General features: G+C 49.1%; 1 protein-coding gene across 1 annotated transcript in view; it reads right to left on the bottom strand.

The window, feature by feature from the left end:
* The window catches only part of LOC311126193 (receptor-type tyrosine-protein phosphatase F-like), a gene marked incomplete at both ends in the record, with an annotated part of 50,018 nt that overhangs the window by 7,447 nt on the left and 21,556 nt on the right, over window positions 1-21,015 (bottom strand). Inside the window, 6 exons of the mRNA XM_084200210.1 lie at window positions 5,197-5,421; window positions 5,673-5,754; window positions 11,610-11,866; window positions 13,210-13,307; window positions 18,261-18,397; window positions 18,888-19,010. Of these exons, the coding sequence (XP_084056336.1) occupies window positions 5,197-5,421; window positions 5,673-5,754; window positions 11,610-11,866; window positions 13,210-13,307; window positions 18,261-18,397; window positions 18,888-19,010 (922 nt within the window). The remainder of the gene's footprint in view (window positions 1-5,196; window positions 5,422-5,672; window positions 5,755-11,609; window positions 11,867-13,209; window positions 13,308-18,260; window positions 18,398-18,887; window positions 19,011-21,015) is intronic.

The raw sequence follows: 21,015 nt of genomic DNA, 5'->3' as shown, positions 1-21,015 counted from the left end.
CCAGAGTGGCAGCTTTAGTGAGTGCCTCTCTCCCTCTCTCGCTGAGTGCTCCTCCTCATATCTGTATCAAAGAAGAACAGAGATAGAGCCTCAGGCCAACACCAACCCTGCTCCATGACCCTTCTCTCCTCTATCGGTCTCATCTCCATTAAGCCTCTCCTCTCCTCCTTTCTCTCTCTAAACTCCTCCTCTCTCTATCGGTCTCTTTCTGTTCAGTCTCCCCACTCCTCCTCCTCAGTCTCCCCACTCCTCCTCCTCCTCCTCCTCTGTCTCCCCACTCCTCCTCCTCCTCAGTCTCCCCACTCCTCCTCCTCCTCAGTCTCCCCACTCCTCCTCCTCCTCAGTCTCCCCACTCCTCCTCCTCAGTCTCCCCACTCCTCCTCCTCTGTCTCCCCACTCCTCCTCCTCTGTCTCCCCACTCCTCCTCCTCTGTCTCCCCACTCCTCCTCCTCTGTCTCCCCACTCCTCCTCCTCTGTCTCCCCACTCCTCCTCCTCAGTCTCCCCACTCCTCCTCCTCTGTCTCCCCACTCCTCCTCCTCAGTCTCCCCACTCCTCCTCCTCAGTCTCCCCACTCCTCCTCCTCTGTCTCCCCACTCCTCCTCCTCTGTCTCCCCACTCCTCCTCCTCCTCAGTCTCCCCACTCCTCCTCCTCCTCAGTCTCCCCACTCCTCCTCCTCAGTCTCCCCACTCCTCCTCCTCTGTCTCCCCACTCCTCCTCCTCCTCAGTCTCCCCACTCCTCCTCCTCTGTCTCCCCACTCCTCCTCCTCTGTCTCCCCACTCCTCCTCCTCAGTCTCCCCACTCCTCCTCCTCTGTCTCCCCACTCCTCCTCCTCAGTCTCCCCACTCCTCCTCCTCTGTCTCCCCACTCCTCCTCCTCTGTCTCCCCACTCCTCCTCCTCTGTCTCCCCACTCCTCCTCCTCTGTCTCCCCACTCCTCCTCCTCCTCTGTCTCCCCACTCCTCCTCATCTGTCTCCCCACTCCTCCTCATCCTCCTCCTCTGTCTCCCCACTCATCCTCCTCTGTCTCCCCACTCCTCCTCCTCTGTCTCCCCACTCCTCCTCCTCCTCCTCCTCCTCTGTCTCCCCACTCCTCCTCCTCTGTCTCCCCACTCCTCCTCCTCTGTCTCCCCACTCCTCCTCCTCTGTCTCCCCACTCCTCTGTCTCCCCACTCCTCCTCCTCTGTCTCCCCACTCCTCCTCCTCCTCCTCCTCTGTCTCCCCACTCCTCCTCCTCCTCTGTCTCCCCACTCCTCCTCCTCTGTCTCCCCACTCCTCCTCCTCCTCCTCCTCTGTCTCCCCACTCCTCCTCCTCTGTCTCCCCACTCCTCCTCCTCTGTCTCCCCACTCCTCCTCCTCCTCTGTCTCCCCACTCCTCCTCCTCCTCTGTCTCCCCACTCCTCCTCCTCTGTCTCCCCACTCCTCCTCCTCCTCTGTCTCCCCACTCCTCCTCCTCTGTCTCCCCACTCCTCCTCCTCTGTATCCCCACTCCTCCTCCTCTGTCTCCCCACTCCTCCTCCTCTGTCTCCCCACTCCTCCTCCTCTGTCTCCCCACTCCTCCTCCTCTGTCCGTCTCTTCTCCACTCCTTTTGCTCACCTTCCATAATAAAGTTACTGAGACACACAGTTCCAGTCAAATGTTTGGACACACCTACTCGTTCAAAGGTTTTTCGTTATGTTTTAAAACTATTTTCTACATTGTAGAATAATAGTGAAGACATCAAAACTATGAAATAACACATATGGAATCACGTAGTAACCAAAAAAGTGATAAACAAATCAAAATATATTTTACATTTTAGATTCTTCAAAGTAGCCACCCTTTGCCTTGATGACAGTGTTGCACACTCTTGGCATTCTCTCAACCAGCTTCATGAGGTAGTCACCTGGAATGCATTTCAATTAACAGGTGTGCCTTGTTAAAAGTTAATTTGTTGAATTTCTTTCCTTTTTAATTTCTTTGAGCCAATCAGTTGTATTGTGACAAGGTAGGGTTGGTACACAGAAAATAGCCCTATTTGGTAAAAGACCAAGTCCATATTATGGCAAGAACAGCTCAAATAAGCAAAGCGAAATGACAGTCCATCATTACTTTAAGACATTTCAAGAACTTTGAAAGTTTCTTCAAGTGCAGTCGCAAAAACCATCAAGCGCTATGATGAAACTGGCTTTCATGAGGACCTCCACAGGAATGGAAGACCCAGAGTTACCTCTGCTGCAGAGGATAAGTTCATTAGAGTTACCAGCCTCAGAAATCGGCAATTAACTGCACCCCAGATTGCAGCCCAAATAAATGCATCACAGAGTTCAAGTAACAGACACATCTCAACATCAACTGTTCAGAGGAGACTGCGTGAATCATGCCTTCATGGTCTAATTGCTGCAAAGAAACGCCTACGAAAAGACACCAATAAGAAGAACAGCCTTGCTTGGGCCAAGAAACACGAGCAATGGACATTAGACTGGTGGAAATCATCTGTCCTTTGGTCTGATGAGTCCAAATTTGAGATTTTTGTGTCCAACGGCCGTGTCTTTGTGAGACGCAGAATAGGTGAATGGATGATCTCCACATGTGTGGTTCCAACCGTGAAGGATGGGGGAGGAGGTGTGATGGTTTGGGGGTGGTTTGCTGGTGACACTGTCAGTGATTTCTTTAGAATTCAAGGCACACTTAACCAGCATGGCTACCACAGCATTCTGCAGCGATACGCCATCCCATCTGGTTTGCGCTTAGAGGAACTATAATTTGTTATTCAACAGGACAATGACCCAAAACACACCTCCAGGATGTGTAAGGGCTATTTGTCCTCTGTAGCTCAACTGGTAGAGCACGGCGCTTGTAACGCCAAGGTAGTGGGTTCGATCCCCGGGACCACCCATACACAAAAATGTATGCACGCATGACTGTAAGTCGCTTTGGATAAAAGCGTCTGCTAAATGGCATATTATTATTATTATTATTATTATTAAGGAGAGTGATGGAGTGCTGCATCAGATGACCTGGCCTCCACAATCACCCGACTTCAACCCAATTGAGATGGTTTGGTATGAGTTGGACCGCAGAGTGAAGGAAAAGCAGCCAACAAGTGCTCAGCATATGTGGGAACTCCTTCAAGACTGTTGGAAAAGCATTCCAGGTGACTACCTCATGAAGCTGGTTGAGAGAATGCCAAGAGTGTGCAAAGCTGTCATCAAGGCAAAGGGTGGCTACTTTGAAGAATCTAAAATCTAAAATCTATTTTGATTTCTTTAATACTTTTTTGGTTACTACATGATTCCATATGTGTTATTTCATAGTTTTGATGTCTTCACTATTATTCTACAATGTAGAAAATAGCAAAAAATTAAGAAAAACCCTTGAATGAGTAGGTGTGTCCAAACTTTTGACTGGTACTGTATGTTTGCACTCTCTCCTTCCTTCTCTCTCTCAAGCCCTCCCTTCCTGACTATTTCCTCTCTTTTGTTCCATTTCTCTTCCCGTCCTTCCTCCCTCCATCATGTTATTTATTTCATGCACCCCCCCCCCCTCTCTCTCTCTCTGTGCTTGCGTATAAATGATAGTGTTGATAGTGTTTATAGTCACCCAGCATCTCTCATCCCAGTTCCCATCAGCCTCAGGGATACTAATGTCCATGAATGAAAACACTCTCTCTCTCTTTACCTCTCATATCTTCATCTCTTATCTCTCTCTCTCTCTCTCTGTGCTGCTTGTGGTGGTTTAAGGCTGTGGTGAGACGATTATTAAACATCTGGGCTGGAGGAAGGATTGAAGCAATGTTGTAAAGACACAAGTCATTTACTCTTTAGCTGTTGTCTCAGTCTCAGCTGGATTGAGAAAAAAAACAACACCAATGATCTTCTTAACAACCCAACAAGACATACGATGCTAGTGAGCATTTCATTGTTGGTTTTTTGGTTATAGGAGCCTTCAGAGGTATTGATTGTGATCGTGTCAGGGTTCTCCCATTGCCAATCGGTTTAACTGTCGTCTTTGAAGTACAGTGCATCAGTGTCGCCCGATGCCTAAAGCCCCACCACCCTCTTCTACCCCACGAGCACTTTCCTCCCCCTCCAACACTCACTCTCTCTCTCTCTTTCCATCTGAAAGCGGAGAGGAAGGGTTAATGGTGGGGCTTTATGGACAGTTAAGACCACGCTTCACAGCAATTAGTCCTGTTTTACCACGGCTCTGTCTGTCCCAGACTCCAGAGAGAGAGAGAGATATATAGGGCCCTGCTAGCTAGCTGCCTAATATGCATACCCAGGGTCCTCCTGCATCCCAGCATTACATTTTAGTCATTTAGCAGACGCTCTTATCCAGAGCGACTTACAGTTAGTGAGTGCATACATAATTTTTTTCATACTGGCCCCCCGTGGGAATCGAACCCACAACCCTGGCGTTGCAAACGCCATGCTCTACCAACTGAGCTACATCCCTGCCGGCCATTCCCTCCCCTACCCTGGACCAATTGTGCTCCGCCCCATGGGTCTCCCGGTCGCTGCCAGCTACAAGAGTTGTCGTTGTAGCTCTTTCTCCCTGGATTCGAACCAGGATCCCTAGTGGCACAGCTAGCACTGCAATGCAGTGCCTTAGACCACTGCGCCACTCGGGACTCAGTTAGCACTATCGGTGTCTGGGTCTATCTGACTTTCACTCAACCTGCACTGGACTTTACTCAGCCTGTCCCACAGAGAGAGAGATAGATACAGTAGATAGATACAAAAAGAGAGAGAGAAAGAGAGAGAGGGAGAGCTAGGGCCCTGCTAGCTAGCTAGCTGCCTAATATGCATACCCAGGGTCCTCCTGCATCTCAGCACTATCGGTGTCTGGGTCTATCTGACTTTCACTCAACCTGCACTGGACTTTACTCAGCCTGTCCCACAGAGAGAGAGCCTGGGGCTCAGTTTTGTTTGACAACTGGACAAATACTTGACTCCACAGCCCCAGAGTACAACAGTAGAGTTACTAGTGTCAGTGTAGCAACACCACACATATAGGCCTGGATGTCCATATAGGCCTGGATGTCCATTGCATAAGATACAGGCCATTACAGAGTGATGGAAGAACGTTCTAAGCTGTCAATTTTGTTTTACCATACTACAATATGTGAGTCTTTCTAGGTACAGCATGTCTATATCTGTGTGTGTGTGTGTGTGTGTCTGTGCGTGTGTCTGTCTGTGTGTCTCCATTCCTCACATGTCTGTCGCTGTTATCCTGCTCTTGCTCTTTCAGTGCAGCCAGAACGAAGGCCAGATACCGCTGGTGACTGGGCAGGGGGCGGTTGTAGAAGCCGTTGTAGCTCTTCTCATCTCCCAGGGTGAACGTAGCAGGCAGGGAGGCCAGCTTGGCAGCGATGTATGGCCGGGTGGGTTCAACCTGGCGCCGCCGACGCAGGACAGGACCCTCGTCAGACTCCAACAGCTGAGGACAGGGTTTCGAGGTTAGAGGTTAAAGGTTGAAGTTCAAGGGGTTAGAGGGTCAGGGAGAGGTCAGTGGAGTAGGTAGATGTTGTCCTTAACCACTGCTTCAGAAGCTGCGTCCCAAACGGTACCCTATTCCCTACACAGTGCTCTAGAGTTTATTTAAATGAAGTTCTTGTACGGGGGGTTTCCATTGACAACCTTGATGTTGGGGCTACTGCACCAATAGATGCTACTAATACAACGACTCACCTCCTCCAGGTCCATCTCGTCAGGGTTCTCCCATAGCCGTGACGACGACTGGGACACCGGCACCACCACGATATAGTACCATCTGAGAACACACACCACAACATTTACATGACATTTATTGACCACCGCAGAACAGTCAACAAAACTGAAATACACTGTGTTTCTTGCAGCTTGAATTTGGTATTTTCATAATGTGAGTAACATAGTTTTACTTCCAATTTTTTTTTTATTAAGTATGTTAAAAGCAGCTTTTCTGTGTTGGAATGGTATGAAAAATATGAATGTGAGTAGACCGCGGATTGGCCAGATCACATCATCCTCTATGAGGAAATAGCAAGCATTTTTTAAACGGTCTCCTCCTCTCCTCTCCTCTCCTCCCTTCTCCTTCTCTCTCCCTCTCCTCTCCTCTCCTCTCCTCTCCTCTCCTCTCCTCTCCTCTCCTCCACTCTCCTCCTCATCTCCCCTCCCCTCTCCTCTCCCCCTCTCCTCCCCTCTCCTCCTCCTTTTCTAGCCTCTCCTCTTCTCTCCTCTCCCCCCTCATCTCTCCTCTCCTCCCCTCTCCTCTTCTATCCTCTCCTCTCCTCTCCTCTCATCCCCTCTCCTCCTCTGCCCCTCTTCTCTCCTCTCCTCTCCTCCCCTCCTCCCCCTCTCCTCTCCTTCCCTTTCCTCTTCTATCCTCTCCTCTCCTCTCCTCCCCCTCTTCTCTCCTCTCCTCCCCTCTCCTCCTCTCCCCCTCCCCTCTCCTCTCCCTTCCTGATCCTTTCTGCTGCAGCAGTGTGATCCGTCTATCTGTTCGTCTCAGAGTGGTAGAAGACCACTCTACAAGATACCTATTACTCAATAACCAGCTGCAGTTACACTGTCAATCTGAACCCAGCCTCACAGTGTGTGTGTGTGTGTGTGTGTGTGTGTAAGCCTCTGTCGTGTGTGTGTTTATGTGTGTGCACGCTTGTGAGCCTCGAACGTGCTCTGCAGCACAGTAATCTTTTTACCAATCAGGGTGCTGCTCCCAGCTCTGACCTCGGTTGCCGTGGCGACTGGGAGAGCAGTGTGAGAGGAAGGATCTAACAGTTCTAACCAACCACTCCTGGACTGCCTCCCAAATAGCACCCTATGCCCTACATAGTGAATTACTTTGACCAGAGCCCTACGGGGGGGAATAGGGTGCCATTTGGAAGTTTTGAGTTCTTAGGTTGGGGAATTTTGGGGCAATTCGACCAAAATGTCCCCGATTGCAAAAGAAGGTAAAAAGTATTGGCAATTTGCTAGTGCTGCAGTAGAGGAATGGACTTCTCAGATGGTACAAGGATCATTTGCTTTCTCAGTTTGCTGTCTACAAAGAGTTTGGGCTACTTCATCAGTCAGATTTGGCCCGATATCATACTAACTTGACTTCAGCAGTAGTCTGTACATTAGTACTACTAACCTGACTTCAGCAGTAGTCTGTACATTAGTACTACTAACCTGCCTTCAGCAGTAGTCTGTACATTAGTACTACTAACCTGCCTTCAGCAGTAGTCTGTACATTAGTACTACTAACCTGCCTTCAGCAGTAGTCTGTACATTAGTACTACTAACCTGCCTTCAGCAGTAGTCTGTACATTAGTACTACTAACCTGCCTTCAGCAGTAGTCTGTACATTAGTACTACTAACCTGACTTCAGCAGTAGTCTGTACATTAGTACTACTAACCTGACTTCAGCAGTAGTCTGTACATTAGTACTACTAACCTGACTTCAGCAGTAGTCTGTACATTAGTACTACTAACCTGACTTCAGCAGTAGTCTGTACATTAGTACTACTAACCTGCCTTCAGCAGTAGTCTGTACATTAGTACTACTAACCTGACTTCAGCAGTAGTCTGTACATTAGTACTACTAACCTGACTTCAGCAGTAGTCTGTACATTAGTACTACTAACCTGACTTCAGCAGTAGTCTGTACATTAGTACTACTAACCTGACTTCAGCAGTAGTCTGTACATTAGTACTACTAACCCCAGGAAGAGTAGCTGCCGGAGGGGTTGGCTGCAGTTTTATGGGCTCTTAACCAACCGTGCTATTTTTTTGTTTGTTTTTTCGCATTGTTTGTAACTTATTTTGTACATAATGTTGCTGCTACCATCTCTTATGCCCGAAAAGAGCGTCTGGACATCAGAACAGCGATTACTCACCTTGAACTGGACTAATAATTTTTCTTTACTTTAATTTTTATTTTCTTTAATTTTTCATACAACTGGCAGGTTATACACTGTATCGGCAGGATAGAACAGCAGCCTCTGGTAAGACAAGGGGTGGCGGTTTGTGTATATTTGTAAACAACAGCTGGTGCACGATATCTAAGGAAGTCTCAAGGTTTTGCTCGCCTGAGGTAGAGTATCTCATGATAAGCTGTAGACCACACTATCTACGAAGAGAGTTTTCATCTATATTTTTCATAGCTGTCTATTTACCACCACAAAACGATGTTGGCACTAAGACTGCACTCAATGAGCTAGTGGCCGGGGACTTTAATGCAGGGAAACTTAAATCCGTTTTACCTCATTTCTACCAGCATGTCACATGTGTAACCAGAGGGGGAAAAAAAACTCTAGTCCACCTTTACTCCACACACAGAGATGAGTACAAAGCTCTCCCTCGCCCTCCATTTGGCAAATCTGACCATAATTCTATCCTCCTAATTCCTGCCTACAAGCAAAAACTAAAGCAGGAAGCACTAGTGACTCTGTCAATAAAAAAGTGGTCAGATGAAGCAGTTGCTAAACTACAGGACTGTTTTGCTAGCACAGACTGGAATATGTTCTGGGATTGTTCTGATGGCATTGAGGAGTACACCACATCAGTCACAGGCTTCATCAATAAGTGCATCGATGATGTCGTCCCCACAGTGACCGTACGTACATACCCCAACCAGAAGCCATGGATTACAGACAACATCCGCACTGAGCTAAAGGGTAGTGCTGCCGCTTTCAAGGAGCGGGACACTAACCCGGAAGCTTATAAGAAATCCTGCTATGCCCTCCGACAAACCATCAAACAGGCAAAGAGTCAATACAGGACTAAGATCGAATCGTCCTTCACCGGCTCTGACGCTCGTCGGATGTGGCAGGGCTTGCAAACTATTACAGACTACAAAGGGAAGCACAGCCGCGAGCTGCCCAGTGACACGAGCCTACCAGACGAGCTAAATTACTTCTATGCTTGCTTCGAGGCAAGTAACACTGAAACATGCAGGAGCGCATCAGCTTTTCTGGACGACTGTGTGATCACACTCTCCGACGCCGATGTGAGTAAGACCTTTAAACAGGTCAACGTTCAGAAGGCCACAGGGCCAGACGGATTACCAGGTTGTATACTCGAGCATGCGCTGACCAACTGGCAAGTGTCTTCACTGACATTTTCAACCTCTCCAGGTCTGAGTCTGTAATATCAACATGTTTCAAGAAGACCACCATAGTCCCTGTGCCCAAGAACACTAAGGTAACCTGCCTAAATGACAACAAAAAAATCCAGAAAAACGCATGTCAAAAATGTTATAAATTAATTTGCATTTTAATGAGGGAAATAAGTATTTGACCCCCTCTCAATCAGAAAGATTTCTGGCTCCCAGGTGTCTTTTATACAGGTAACGAGCTGAGATTAGGAGCACACTCTTAAAGGGAGTGCTCCTAATCTCAGTTTGTTACCTGTATAAAAGACACCTGTCCACAGAAGAAATCAATCAATCAGATTGCAAATGCTCCACCATGGCCAAGACCAAAGAGCTCTCCAAGGATGTCAGGGACAAGATTGTAGACCTACACAAGGCTGGAATGGGCTACAAGACCATCGCCTAGCATCTTGGTGAGAAGGTGACAACAGTTGGTGCGATTATTCGCAAATGGAAGAAACACAAAAGAACTGTCAATCTCCCTTGGCCTGGGGCTCCATGCAAGATCTCACCTCGTGGAGTTGCAATGATCATGAGAACGGTGAGGAATCAGCCCAGAACTACACGGGAGGATCTTGTCAATGATCTCAAGGCAGCTGGGACCATAGTCACCAAGAAAACAATTGGTAACACACTACGCCGTGAAGGACTGAAATCCTGCAGCGCCCGCAAGGTCCCCCTGCTCAAGAAAGCACATATACATGCCCGTCTGAAGTTTGCCAATGAACATCTGAATGATTCAGAGGAGAACTGGGTGAAAGTGTTGTGGTCAGATGAGACCAAAATCTAGCTCTTTGGCATCAACTCAACTCCCCGTGTTTGGAGGAGGAGGAATGCTGCATATGACCCCAAGAACACCATCCCCACCGTCAAACATGGAGGTGGAAACATTATGCTTTGGGGGTGTTTTTCTGCTAAGGGGACAGGACAACTCCACCGCATCAAAGGGACGTCAGCCCCGAAACCTTATGACTTGGAGAAGATCTGCAAATAGGAGTGGGACAAAATCCCTCCTGAGATGTGGGCGGCAGGTAGCTTAGTGGTTAAGAGCGTTGTGCCAGTAACCGAAAGGTTGCTGGTTCTAATCCCCGAGCCGACTAGTTGAAAATCTGTCAATGTGCCCTTGAGCAAGGCACTTAACCCTAATTGCTCCTGTAAATCGCTCTGGATAAGAGCGTCTGCTAAATGACTAAAATGTTAAATGTTAAATGTTATGTGTGCAAACCTGGTGGCCAACTACAAGAAACGTCTGACCTCTGTGATTGCCAACAAGGGTTTTGCCACCAAGTACTAAGTCATGTTTTGCAGAGGGGTCAAATACTAATTTCCCTCATTAAAATGCAAATCAATTTATAACATTTTTGACATGCGTTTTTCTGGATTTTTTTGTTGTTATTCTGTCTCTCACTGTTCAAATAAACCTACCATTAAAATGATAGACTGATCATGTCTTTGTCAGTGGGCAAACGTACAAAATCAGCAGGGGATCAAATACCCCAATTACCTCGACTAACCTGTACCCCCGCACATTGACTCGGTACCGGTACCCCCCGTATATAGCTTCGCTATGGTTATTTTTTACTGCTGCTCTTTAATTATTTGTTACTTTTATTTTTAGTATTATTTTATATTGTATCTTTTAGTGATTTTTTTTGTGTATTCTTTCTTAAAACTGCATTGTTGGTTACGGGCTTGTAAGTATGCTTTTCACTGTAAGGTCTACACCTGTTGTATTCGGCGTATGTGACGAATAACATTTGATTTGATTTGATTTGAGCAGTAGTCTGTACATTAGGCAGGTATATAGTAGTATTAGTTGAAGTTACACGGTGCATTCTGAAAAGTATTCAAACCCCTTGACTTGTTCCACATTTTGTTACATTACAGCCTTATTCTAAAATGGGATTCAATCTTTTTTTTCTTCTCATCAATCTACACATAATACCCCATAATGACAAAGCAAAAACAGGTTTTTACATAAGTATTCAGACCCTTTACTCAAATCTTGGTTGAAGCACCTTTCGCAGCGATTACAGCCTCAAGTCTTCTTGGGTATGTCGCTACAAGCTTGGCACACCTGTATTTGGGGAGTTTCTCCCATTCTTCTCTGCAGATCCTCTCAAGCTCTGTCAGGTTGGATGGGGAGCGTTGCTGCACAGCTATTTTTAGGTCTCTCCAGAGATGTTCGATCGGGTTCAAGTCCGGGCTCTGGCTAGGCCACTATAGGACATTCAGAGACTTGTCCCGAAGCCACTCCTGCATTGTCTTGGCTGTGTGCTTTGGGTCGTTGTCCTGTTAGAAGACGAACCTTCATAGCAAAAGGTCTGAATACTTATGTAAAAAAAATTTTTTTCGCTTTGTTGCTATGGGGTATTGTTTTGTAGTTTGATGAGGATATTAATTATATTTAATCCATTTTAGAATATGCCTGTAATATAACAAAACGTGGAAAAAGGGAAGGGGTCTGAATACTTCACGATTGCACTGTCGTTAGTTAAATGATACTAACCTGACTTGACCAGTAGTCTGTACTTTAGGCAAGTCTATGGTGAGCTTTCCTTTCTGGTTCTGCTGGTTTGAGTAGAGGACAGGTTTAGTCTTCAGGAGGTCCGGGGCGGTCCTGATGGAGACCTGCTGCTGTAGACCCCCGGCGGTGTTCCCTCTGGACATCAACACGAAGCTGTAGTGTCTATCAGGCTGTAGTCTGGTGATCAGCTTCCTCTTCAGGTTCCCCTGTACCTCCACACTCTGCTGGTTATACAGGATCTAGAGAGAGACACAACACACACACGTAGGGTTACACACACATGCACACACGCGCACACACGCGCACACACACACACACACACACACACACACACACACACACACACACACACACACACACACACACACACACACACACACAGGGTCAAATAGTGATTAGTGTTAGGAAGACACACAACACACACATAGGTTTACGCACACACACACACACACACACACACACACACACACACACACACACACACACACACACACACACACACACACACACACACACACACACACACACACACACACACACACACACAGGGTCAAATAGTGGTTAGTGTTAGGAAGACACATAGGGAGCCACAGGCATCATTCACTAAGTTCTAGACCTCAGCTGAATCTGGTAATGAATGTTGTGGCTGTTGAACAAGTTGAGGAGTCTAAATTACTTGCCGTTACCTTAGACTGTAAACTGTCATGGTCAAAACATATAGATTAAATGGTTGTAAAGATGGGGAGAGGTCTGTCCGTAATAAAGAGATGCTCTGCTTTTTTGACACCACACTCCACAAAGCAAGTTCTGCAGGCTCTAGTTTTGTCTGATCTTGATGATTGTCCAGTCGTGTGGTCCAGTGCTGCAAGGAAAGACCTAGTTAAGGTGCAGCTGGTCCAGAACAGAGCGGCACGTCTTGCTCTTCATTGTAATCAGAGGGCTGATATAAATACTATGCATGCCAGTCTGTCTTGGTTAAGAGTTGAGGAGAGACTGACTGACTTCTTCTTTTATTAAGAAACATTAATGTGTTGAAAATCCCAAATTGTTTGCATAGTCAACTTACACACAGCTCTGACACACACACTTACTCCACCGGACATGCCACCAGGGGTCTTTTCACAGTCCCCAAATCAAGACAAATTCAAGAAAGCGTACAGTATTATATAGAGCCATTATTGCATGAAAATCCGTTCCATCTCATATTGCTCAAATAAACAGCGAACCTGGTTTCTAAAAACAGATAAAGCAACACCTCACGGCACAACGCCTCTCCCCTATTTGACCTAGATCGTTTGTGTGTATGTATTGATATGTAGGCTAGTAATGTTCTGTAGTATGTCATGATTCATGTTTTGTGTGGACCCCAGGAAGAGTAGCTGCTGCTTTTGCAACAGCTAATGGGGATCCTAATAAAATACCTAAACTACCACGCACGGACACATACATAAGACGTACACACACACACACACACACACACAAAAACAAACAAACAAACACAAACACACACAGACAAATAACAACATTTGCAGTTACATTTTCCATCACTGTGAGAGCTGAAATACAACAGCCAGGCTCTTACCTTGAAAGGCACTTGGGACTTGTAGTTTTCTGGCACTTCCCACGTGAGCAGGACTGATGTTTTCATGACGGCTTTGACACCGAAGCTTGTGGCAAACGCTGAGGGGGTAAAATAGGGTTTAGATTATTACTATCTGGACCTCAGTCATGGTAACTGATAACTTTAAACACGTTTCTTAAAAAGCATGCCCATTTCTTTATTACATTTTATTTAAATATTCAACAACACACCGGGTTCACACCAATTACCATGACATGTAGACTACACTACAGTGGGAGGAGAATCCTGAGGATTAAAATAGCCACACATTCACATCTGGTGATGAATAAATCATCTATCCAACACGTATAAGGTGAAATGCATAAGGAAACCAGCCCATGTGTAATGAGGTGCGTGAGAGGACTGGAGCGTGAAGTGCAGTGTGAATGTAGCATATAATAAGAATAACACTATGTCAATCAATAGGGTACTGTGGGGTAGAGAGGAGAGGAGAGGGGTACTGTGGGGTAGAGAGGAGAGGGGTACTGTGGGGTAGTGAGGAGAGGAGAGAGGTACTGTGGGGTAGAGAGGAGAGGAGAGGGGTACTGTGGGGTAGAGAGGAGGGGAGAGAGGTACTGTGGGGTAGAGAGGAGAGGGGTACTGTGGGGTAGTGAGGAGAGGAGAGGGGTACTGTGGGGTAGAGAGGAGAGGAGAGAGGTACTGTGGGGTAGAGAGGAGAGGGGAGAGGTACTGTGGGGTAGAGAGGAGAGGAGAGAGGTACTGTGGGATAGAGAGGAGAGGGGTACTGTGGGGTAGAGAGGAGAGGAGAGGGGTACTGTGGGGTAGAGAGGAGAGGAGAGAGGTACTGTGGGGTAGAGAGGAGGGGAGAGAGGTACTGTGGGATAGAGAGGAGAGGGGTACTGTGGGGTAGAGAGGAGAGGAGAGGGGTACTGTGGGGTAGAGAGGAGAGGAGAGAGGTACTGTGGGGTAGAGAGGAGGGGAGAGAGGTACTGTGGGGTAGAGAGGAGGGGAGAGAGGTACTGTGGGGTAGAGAGGAGAGGAGAGAGGTACTGTGGGGTAGAGAGGAGAGGGGTACTGTGGGGTAGTGAGGAGAGGAGAGAGGTACTGTGGGGTAGAGAGGAGAGGAGAGGGGTACTGTGGGGTAGAGAGGAGGGGAGAGAGGTACTGTGGGGTAGAGAGGAGAGGGGTACTGTGGGGTAGTGAGGAGAGGAGAGGGGTACTGTGGGGTAGAGAGGAGAGGAGAGAGGTACTGTGGGGTAGAGAGGAGAGGGGAGAGGTACTGTGGGGTAGAGAGGAGAGGAGAGAGGTACTGTGGGATAGAGAGGAGAGGGGTACTGTGGGGTAGAGAGGAGAGGAGAGGGGTACTGTGGGGTAGAGAGGAGAGGAGAGAGGTACTGTGGGGTAGAGAGGAGGGGAGAGAGGTACTGTGGGATAGAGAGGAGAGGGGTACTGTGGGGTAGAGAGGAGAGGAGAGGGGTACTGTGGGGTAGAGAGGAGAGGAGAGAGGTACTGTGGGGTAGAGAGGAGGGGAGAGAGGTACTGTGGGGTAGAGAGGAGGGGAGAGAGGTACTGTGGGGTAGAGAGGAGAGGGGTACTGTGGGGTAGAGAGGAGAGGAGAGGGGTACTGTGGGGTAGAGAGGAGAGGAGAGAGGTACTGTGGGGTAGAGAGGAGAGGGGTACTGTGGGGTAGAGAGGAGAGGGGTACTGTGGGGTAGAGAGGAGAGGAGAGAGGTACTGTGGGATAGAGAGGAGGGGAGAGAGGTACTGTGGGGTAGAGAGGAGGGGAGAGAGGTACTGTGGGGTAGAGAGGAGAGGGGTACTGTGGGGTAGAGAGGAGAGGAGAGGGGTACTGTGGGGTAGAGAGGAGAGGAGAGAGGTACTGTGGGGTAGAGAGGAGGGGGGTACTGTGGGGTAGAGAGGAGAGGAGAGAGGTACTGTGGGGTAGAGAGGAGAGGGGTACTGTGGGGTAGAGAGGAGAGGAGAGAGGTACTGTGGGGTAGAGAGGAGAGGGGTACTGTGGGGTAGAGAGGAGAGGAGAGAGGTACTGAGGGGTAGAGAGGAGAGGAGAGAGGTACTGTGGGGTAGAGAGGAGGGGGGTACTGTGGGGTAGAGAGGAGAGGAGAGAGGTACTGTGGGGTAGAGAGGAGAGGGGTACTGTGGTGTAGAGAGGAGAGGAGAGGGGTACTGTGGGGTAGAGAGGAGAGGAGAGAGGTACTGTGGGGTAGAGAGGAGGGGGGTACTGTGGGGTAGAGAGGAGAGGAGAGAGGTACTGTGGGGTAGAGAGGAGAGGGGTACTGTGGGGTAGAGAGGAGAGGAGAGAGGTACTGTGGGGTAGAGAGGAGAGGGGTACTGTGGGGTAGAGAGGAGAGGAGAGAGGTACTGTGGGGTAGAGAGGAGGGGAGAGAGGTACTGTGGGGTAGTGAGGAGAGGAGAGAGGTACTGTGGGGTAGTGAGGAGAGGAGAGAGGTACTGTGGGGTAGAGAGGAGAGGAGAGAGGTACTGTGGGGTAGAGAGGAGAGAGGTACTGTGGGGTAGTGAGGAGAGGAGAGAGGTACTGTGGGGTAGAGAGGAGAGAGGTACTGTGGGGTAGAGAGGAGAGAGGTACTGTGGGGTAGTGAGGAGAGGAGAGGGGTACTGTGGGGTAGAGAGGAGAGGGGTACTGTGGGGTAGAGAGGAGAGGAGAGAGGTACTGTGGGGTAGAGAGGAGGGGAGAGAGGTACTGTGGGGTAGTGAGGAGAGGAGAGAGGTACTGTGGGGTAGTGAGGAGAGGAGAGAGGTACTGTGGGGTAGAGAGGAGAGGAGAGGGGTACTGTGGGGTAGAGAGGAGAGAGGTACTGTGGGGTAGTGAGGAGAGAGGTACTGTGGGGTAGAGAGGAGAGAGGTACTGTGGGGTAGTGAGGAGAGGAGAGAGGTACTGTGGGGTAGAGAGGAGAGAGGTACTGTGGGGTAGAGAGGAGAGAGGTACTGTGGGGTAGTGAGGAGAGGAGAGGGGTACTGTGGGGTAGAGAGGAGAGGGGTACTGTGGGGTAGAGAGGAGAGGAGAGAGGTACTGTGGGGTAGAGAGGAGGGGAGAGAGGTACTGTGGGGTAGAGAGGAGAGGAGAGAGGTACTGTGGGGTAGAGAGGAGAGGAGAGAGGTACTGTGGGGTAGAGAGGAGAGAGGTACTGTGGGGTAGAGAGGAGAGGAGAGAGGTACTGTGGGGTAGAGAGGAGAGAGGTACTGTGGGGTAGAGAGGAGAGGGGTACTGTGGGGTAGAGAGGAGAGGAGAGAGGTACTGTGGGGTAGAGAGGAGAGGGGTACTGTGGGGTAGAGAGGAGAGGAGAGAGGTACTGTGGGGTAGAGAGGAGGGGAGAGAGGTACTGTGGGGTAGAGAGGAGAGGAGAGAGGTAATGTGGGGTAGAGAGGAGAGGAGAGAGGTACTGTGGGGTAGAGAGGAGAGGAGAGAGGTACTGTGGGGTAGAGAGGAGAGGAGAGAGGTACTGTGGGGTAGAGAGGAGAGGAGAGAGGTACTGTGGGGTAGAGAGGAGAGAGGTACTGTGGGGTAGAGAGGAGAGGGGTACTGTGGGGTAGAGAGGAGAGGAGAGAGGTACTGTGGGGTAGAGAGGAGAGGGGTACTGTGGGGTAGAGAGGAGAGGAGAGAGGTACTGTGGGGTAGAGAGGAGGGGAGAGAGGTACTGTGGGGTAGAGAGGAGAGGAGAGAGGTAATGTGGGGTAGAGAGGAGAGGAGAGAGGTACTGTGGGGTAGAGAGGAGAGGAGAGAGGTACTGTGGGGTAGAGAGGAGAGGAGAGAGGTACTGTGGGGTAGAGAGGAGAGGAGAGAGGTACTGTGGGGGTAGAGAGGAGAGGAGAGAGGTACTGTGGGGTAGAGAGGAGAGGAGAGAGGTAATGTGGGGTAGAGAGGAGAGGGGTACTGTGGGGTAGAGAGGAGAGGAGAGAGGTACTGTGGGGTAGAGAGGAGAGGAGAGAGGTACTGTGGGGTAGAGAGGAGAGGAGAGAGGTAATGTGGGGTAGAGAGGAGAGGGGTACTGTGGGGTAGAGAGGAGAGGAGAGAGGTACTGTGGGGTAGAGAGGAGGGGAGAGAGGTACTGTGGGGTAGTGAGGAGAGGAGAGAGGTACTGTGGGGTAGAGAGGAGAGGGGTACTGTGGGGTAGAGAGGAGAGGAGAGAGGTACTGTGGGATAGAGAGGAGAGGGGTACTGTGGGGTAGAGAGGAGAGGAGAGAGGTACTGTGGGGTAGAGAGGAGAGGAGAGAGGTACTGTGGGATAGAGAGGAGAGGGGTACTGTGGGGTAGTGAGGAGAGGAGAGAGGTACTGTGGGGTAGAGAGGAGAGGGGTACTGTGGGGTAGAGAGGAGAGGAGAGAGGTACTGTGGGGTAGAGAGGAGAGGAGAGAGGTACTGTGGGGTAGAGAGGAGAGGGGTACTGTGGGGTAGAGAGGAGAGGGGTACTGTGGGGTAGAGAGGAGAGGAGAGAGGTACTGTGGGGTAGAGAGGAGGGGAGAGAGGTACTGTGGGGTAGAGAGGAGAGAGGTACTGTGGGGTAGAGAGGAGAGGGGTACTGTGGGGTAGAGAGGAGAGGAGAGAGGTACTGTGGGGTAGAGAGGAGAGGAGAGAGGTACTGTGGGGTAGTGAGGAGAGGAGAGAGGTACTGTGGGGTAGAGAGGAGAGGAGAGAGGTACTGTGGGATAGAGAGGAGAGGGGTACTGTGGGGTAGTGAGGAGAGGAGAGAGGTACTGTGGGGTAGAGAGGAGAGGGGTACTGTGGGGTAGTGAGGAGAGGAGAGAGGTACTGTGGGGTAGAGAGGAGAGGAGAGAGGTACTGTGGGATAGAGAGGAGAGGGGTACTGTGGGGTAGAGAGGAGAGGGGTACTGTGCGGTAGTGAGGAGAGGAGAGAGGTACTGTGGGATAGAGAGGAGAGGAGAGAGGTACTGTGGGATAGAGAGGAGAGGGGTACTGTGGGGTAGTGAGGAGAGGAGAGAGGTACTGTGTCTCCACTCTACATGGTGTGTGCATGTCAGTGTGATTATATGGATGTGTTTGAGTGTGTGTGTCACCTGGTGATGTGGACATGGTCCTGCTCTGTATGCTAGGACTGATGGGTCCCCCTCCTTTACTGGTGAACGCCTGGACTCTGATGTCATAGGTGGTGTCAGGTTTCAGGCCCTGGATGGTCATGTGTGTATCCAACGTCCTGTTAAGATAAGATATGCGTTAACATTTTTGTATAGCCTATTTTCAAACATATGTGCTTTGCGTCAATAGATGGGCTATATAAAGCATAGAACTCCTTACAAGACAGAACCAATAACACACAGAGCTATGGAGTACAGGGGGACAGTACAGGGGGACAGTACAGGGGGACAGTACAGGGGGACAGTACAGGGGGACAGTACAGGGGGACAGTACAGGGGGACAGTACAGGGGGACAGTACAGGGGGACAGTACAGGGGGACAGTACAGGGGGACAGTACAGGGGGACAGTACAGGGGGACAGTACAGGGGGACCACAGTAGATATAAGCGTTATTGTGTTTTAATCCTCCATCATTATCTATATATGTAATGTCTCTGGCTGGAGCACCCTGGTGCTTATAATTAGCATATACTGTACATACATACATTCAATCAATCAATCAATCAATCAATCAATCAATGGATCAATCAGTGGGTGGTGAGTAATACCTGTTGGTGCTGTTGGAGTGGCTGTTGATGTCTCTGTACGCCACAACATACTGCAGTATCTTCCCGTTCCTCTCAGACAGCGCTGGGGGATCCCACGCCAGCTGGGTGGTAGACGTGGTCAACCTAAAATGTAAAATCTGTTAGTAGGGTACCCTGCCCTTTTTGGCTCTCTGGAATCTGTTCATGAGAGACGGGAAGTGACGTGATCTCGTTTAGAGACCCCTCATTATTCACAGCCTCAGAAATAAACATCCAAGTACATGGAGGATTCTTTCTAACAGATATTGGTATCTCTCTCACACACACACACACACACACACACACACACACACACACACACACACACACACACACACACACACACACACACACACACACAAGCACACACACACACACACACACAAAATCAATACTTTTATTTGAATCCACAAATCATATTACGTCATAAAGAATTCAAACATTTCAAAGGCCGTTGATGCAAGGACACTTCAGGAAATAAAAATGACTGAAACAGAGCACTACGTTCTCCTATACACAGCCAGGCTGACCACAATGACTGAAACAGAGCAGTACCTTCTCCTATACACAGCCAGGCTGACCATAATGACTGAAACAGAGCAGTACCTTCTCCTCCACACAGCCAGGCTGACCATAATGACTGAAACAGAGCAGTACCTTCTCCTATACACAGCCAGGCTGACAATAATGACTGAAACAGAGCAGTACCTTCTCCTCCACACAGCTAGGCTGACCATAATGACTGAAACAGAGCAGTACCTTCTCCTATTCACAGCCAGGCTGACCATAATGACTGAAACAGAGCAGTACCTTCTCCTATACACAGCCAGGCTGACCATAATGACTGAAACAGAGCAGTACCTTCTCCTATACACAGCCAGGCTGACCATAATGACTGAAACAGAGCAGTACCTTCTCCTCCACACAGCTAGGCTGACCATAATGACTGAAACAGAGCAGTACCTTCTCCTATACACAGCTAGGCTGACCATAATGACTGAAACAGAGCAGTACCTTCTCCTATACACAGCCAGGCTGACCATAATGACTGAAACAGAGCAGTACCTTCTCCTCCACACAGCCAGGCTGACCATAATGACTGAAACAGAGCAGTACCTTCTCCTATACACAGCCAGGCTGACCATAATGACTGAAACAGAGCAGTACCTTCTCCTCCACACAGCCAGGCTGACCATAATGACTGAAACAGAGCAGTACCTTCTCCTATACACAGCTAGGCTGACCATAATGACTGAAACAGAGCAGTACCTTCTCCTATACACAGCCAGCCTGACCATAATGACTGAAACAGAGCAGTACCTTCTCCTATACACAGCCAGGCTGACCATAATGACTGAAACAGAGCAGTACCTTCTCCTCCACACAGCCAGGCTGACCATAATGACTGAAACAGAGCAGTACCTTCTCCTATACACAGCTAGGCTGACCATAATGACTGAAACAGAGCAGTACCTTCTCCTCCACACAGCTAGGCTGACCATAATGACTGAAACAGAGCAGTACCTTCTCCTATACACAGCCAGGCTGACCATAATGACTGAAACAGAGCAGTACCTTCTCCTATACACAGCCAGGCTGACCATAATGACTGAAACAGAGCAGTACCTTCTCCTCCACACAGCCAGCCTGACCATAATGACTGAAACAGAGCAGTACCTTCTCCTATACACAGCCAGGCTGACCATAATGACTGAAACAGAGCAGTACCTTCTCCTCCACACAGCTAGGCTGACCATAATGACTGAAACAGAGCAGTACCTTCTCCTCCACACAGCTAGGCTGACCATAATGACTGAAACAGAGCAGTACCTTCTCCTATACACAGCTAGGCTGACCATAATGACTGAAACAGAGCAGTACCTTCTCCTATACACAGCCAGGCTGACCATAATGACTGAAACAGAGCAGTACCTTCTCCTCCACACAGCTAGGCTGACCATAATGACTGAAACAGAGCAGTACCTTCTCCTATACACAGCTAGGCTGACCATAATGACTGAAACAGAGCAGTACCTTCTCCTATACACAGCCAGCCTGACCATAATGACTGAAACAGAGCAGTACCTTCTCCTATACACAGCCAGCCTGA

The sequence above is a fragment of the Coregonus lavaretus genome (genome assembly GCF_964263955.1).
Source record: "Coregonus lavaretus genome assembly, contig: HAP1_SCAFFOLD_3802, whole genome shotgun sequence".
NCBI lineage: Eukaryota > Metazoa > Chordata > Actinopteri > Salmoniformes > Salmonidae > Coregonus > Coregonus lavaretus.
This window is presented reverse-complemented; position numbering and strand designations above follow the sequence as displayed.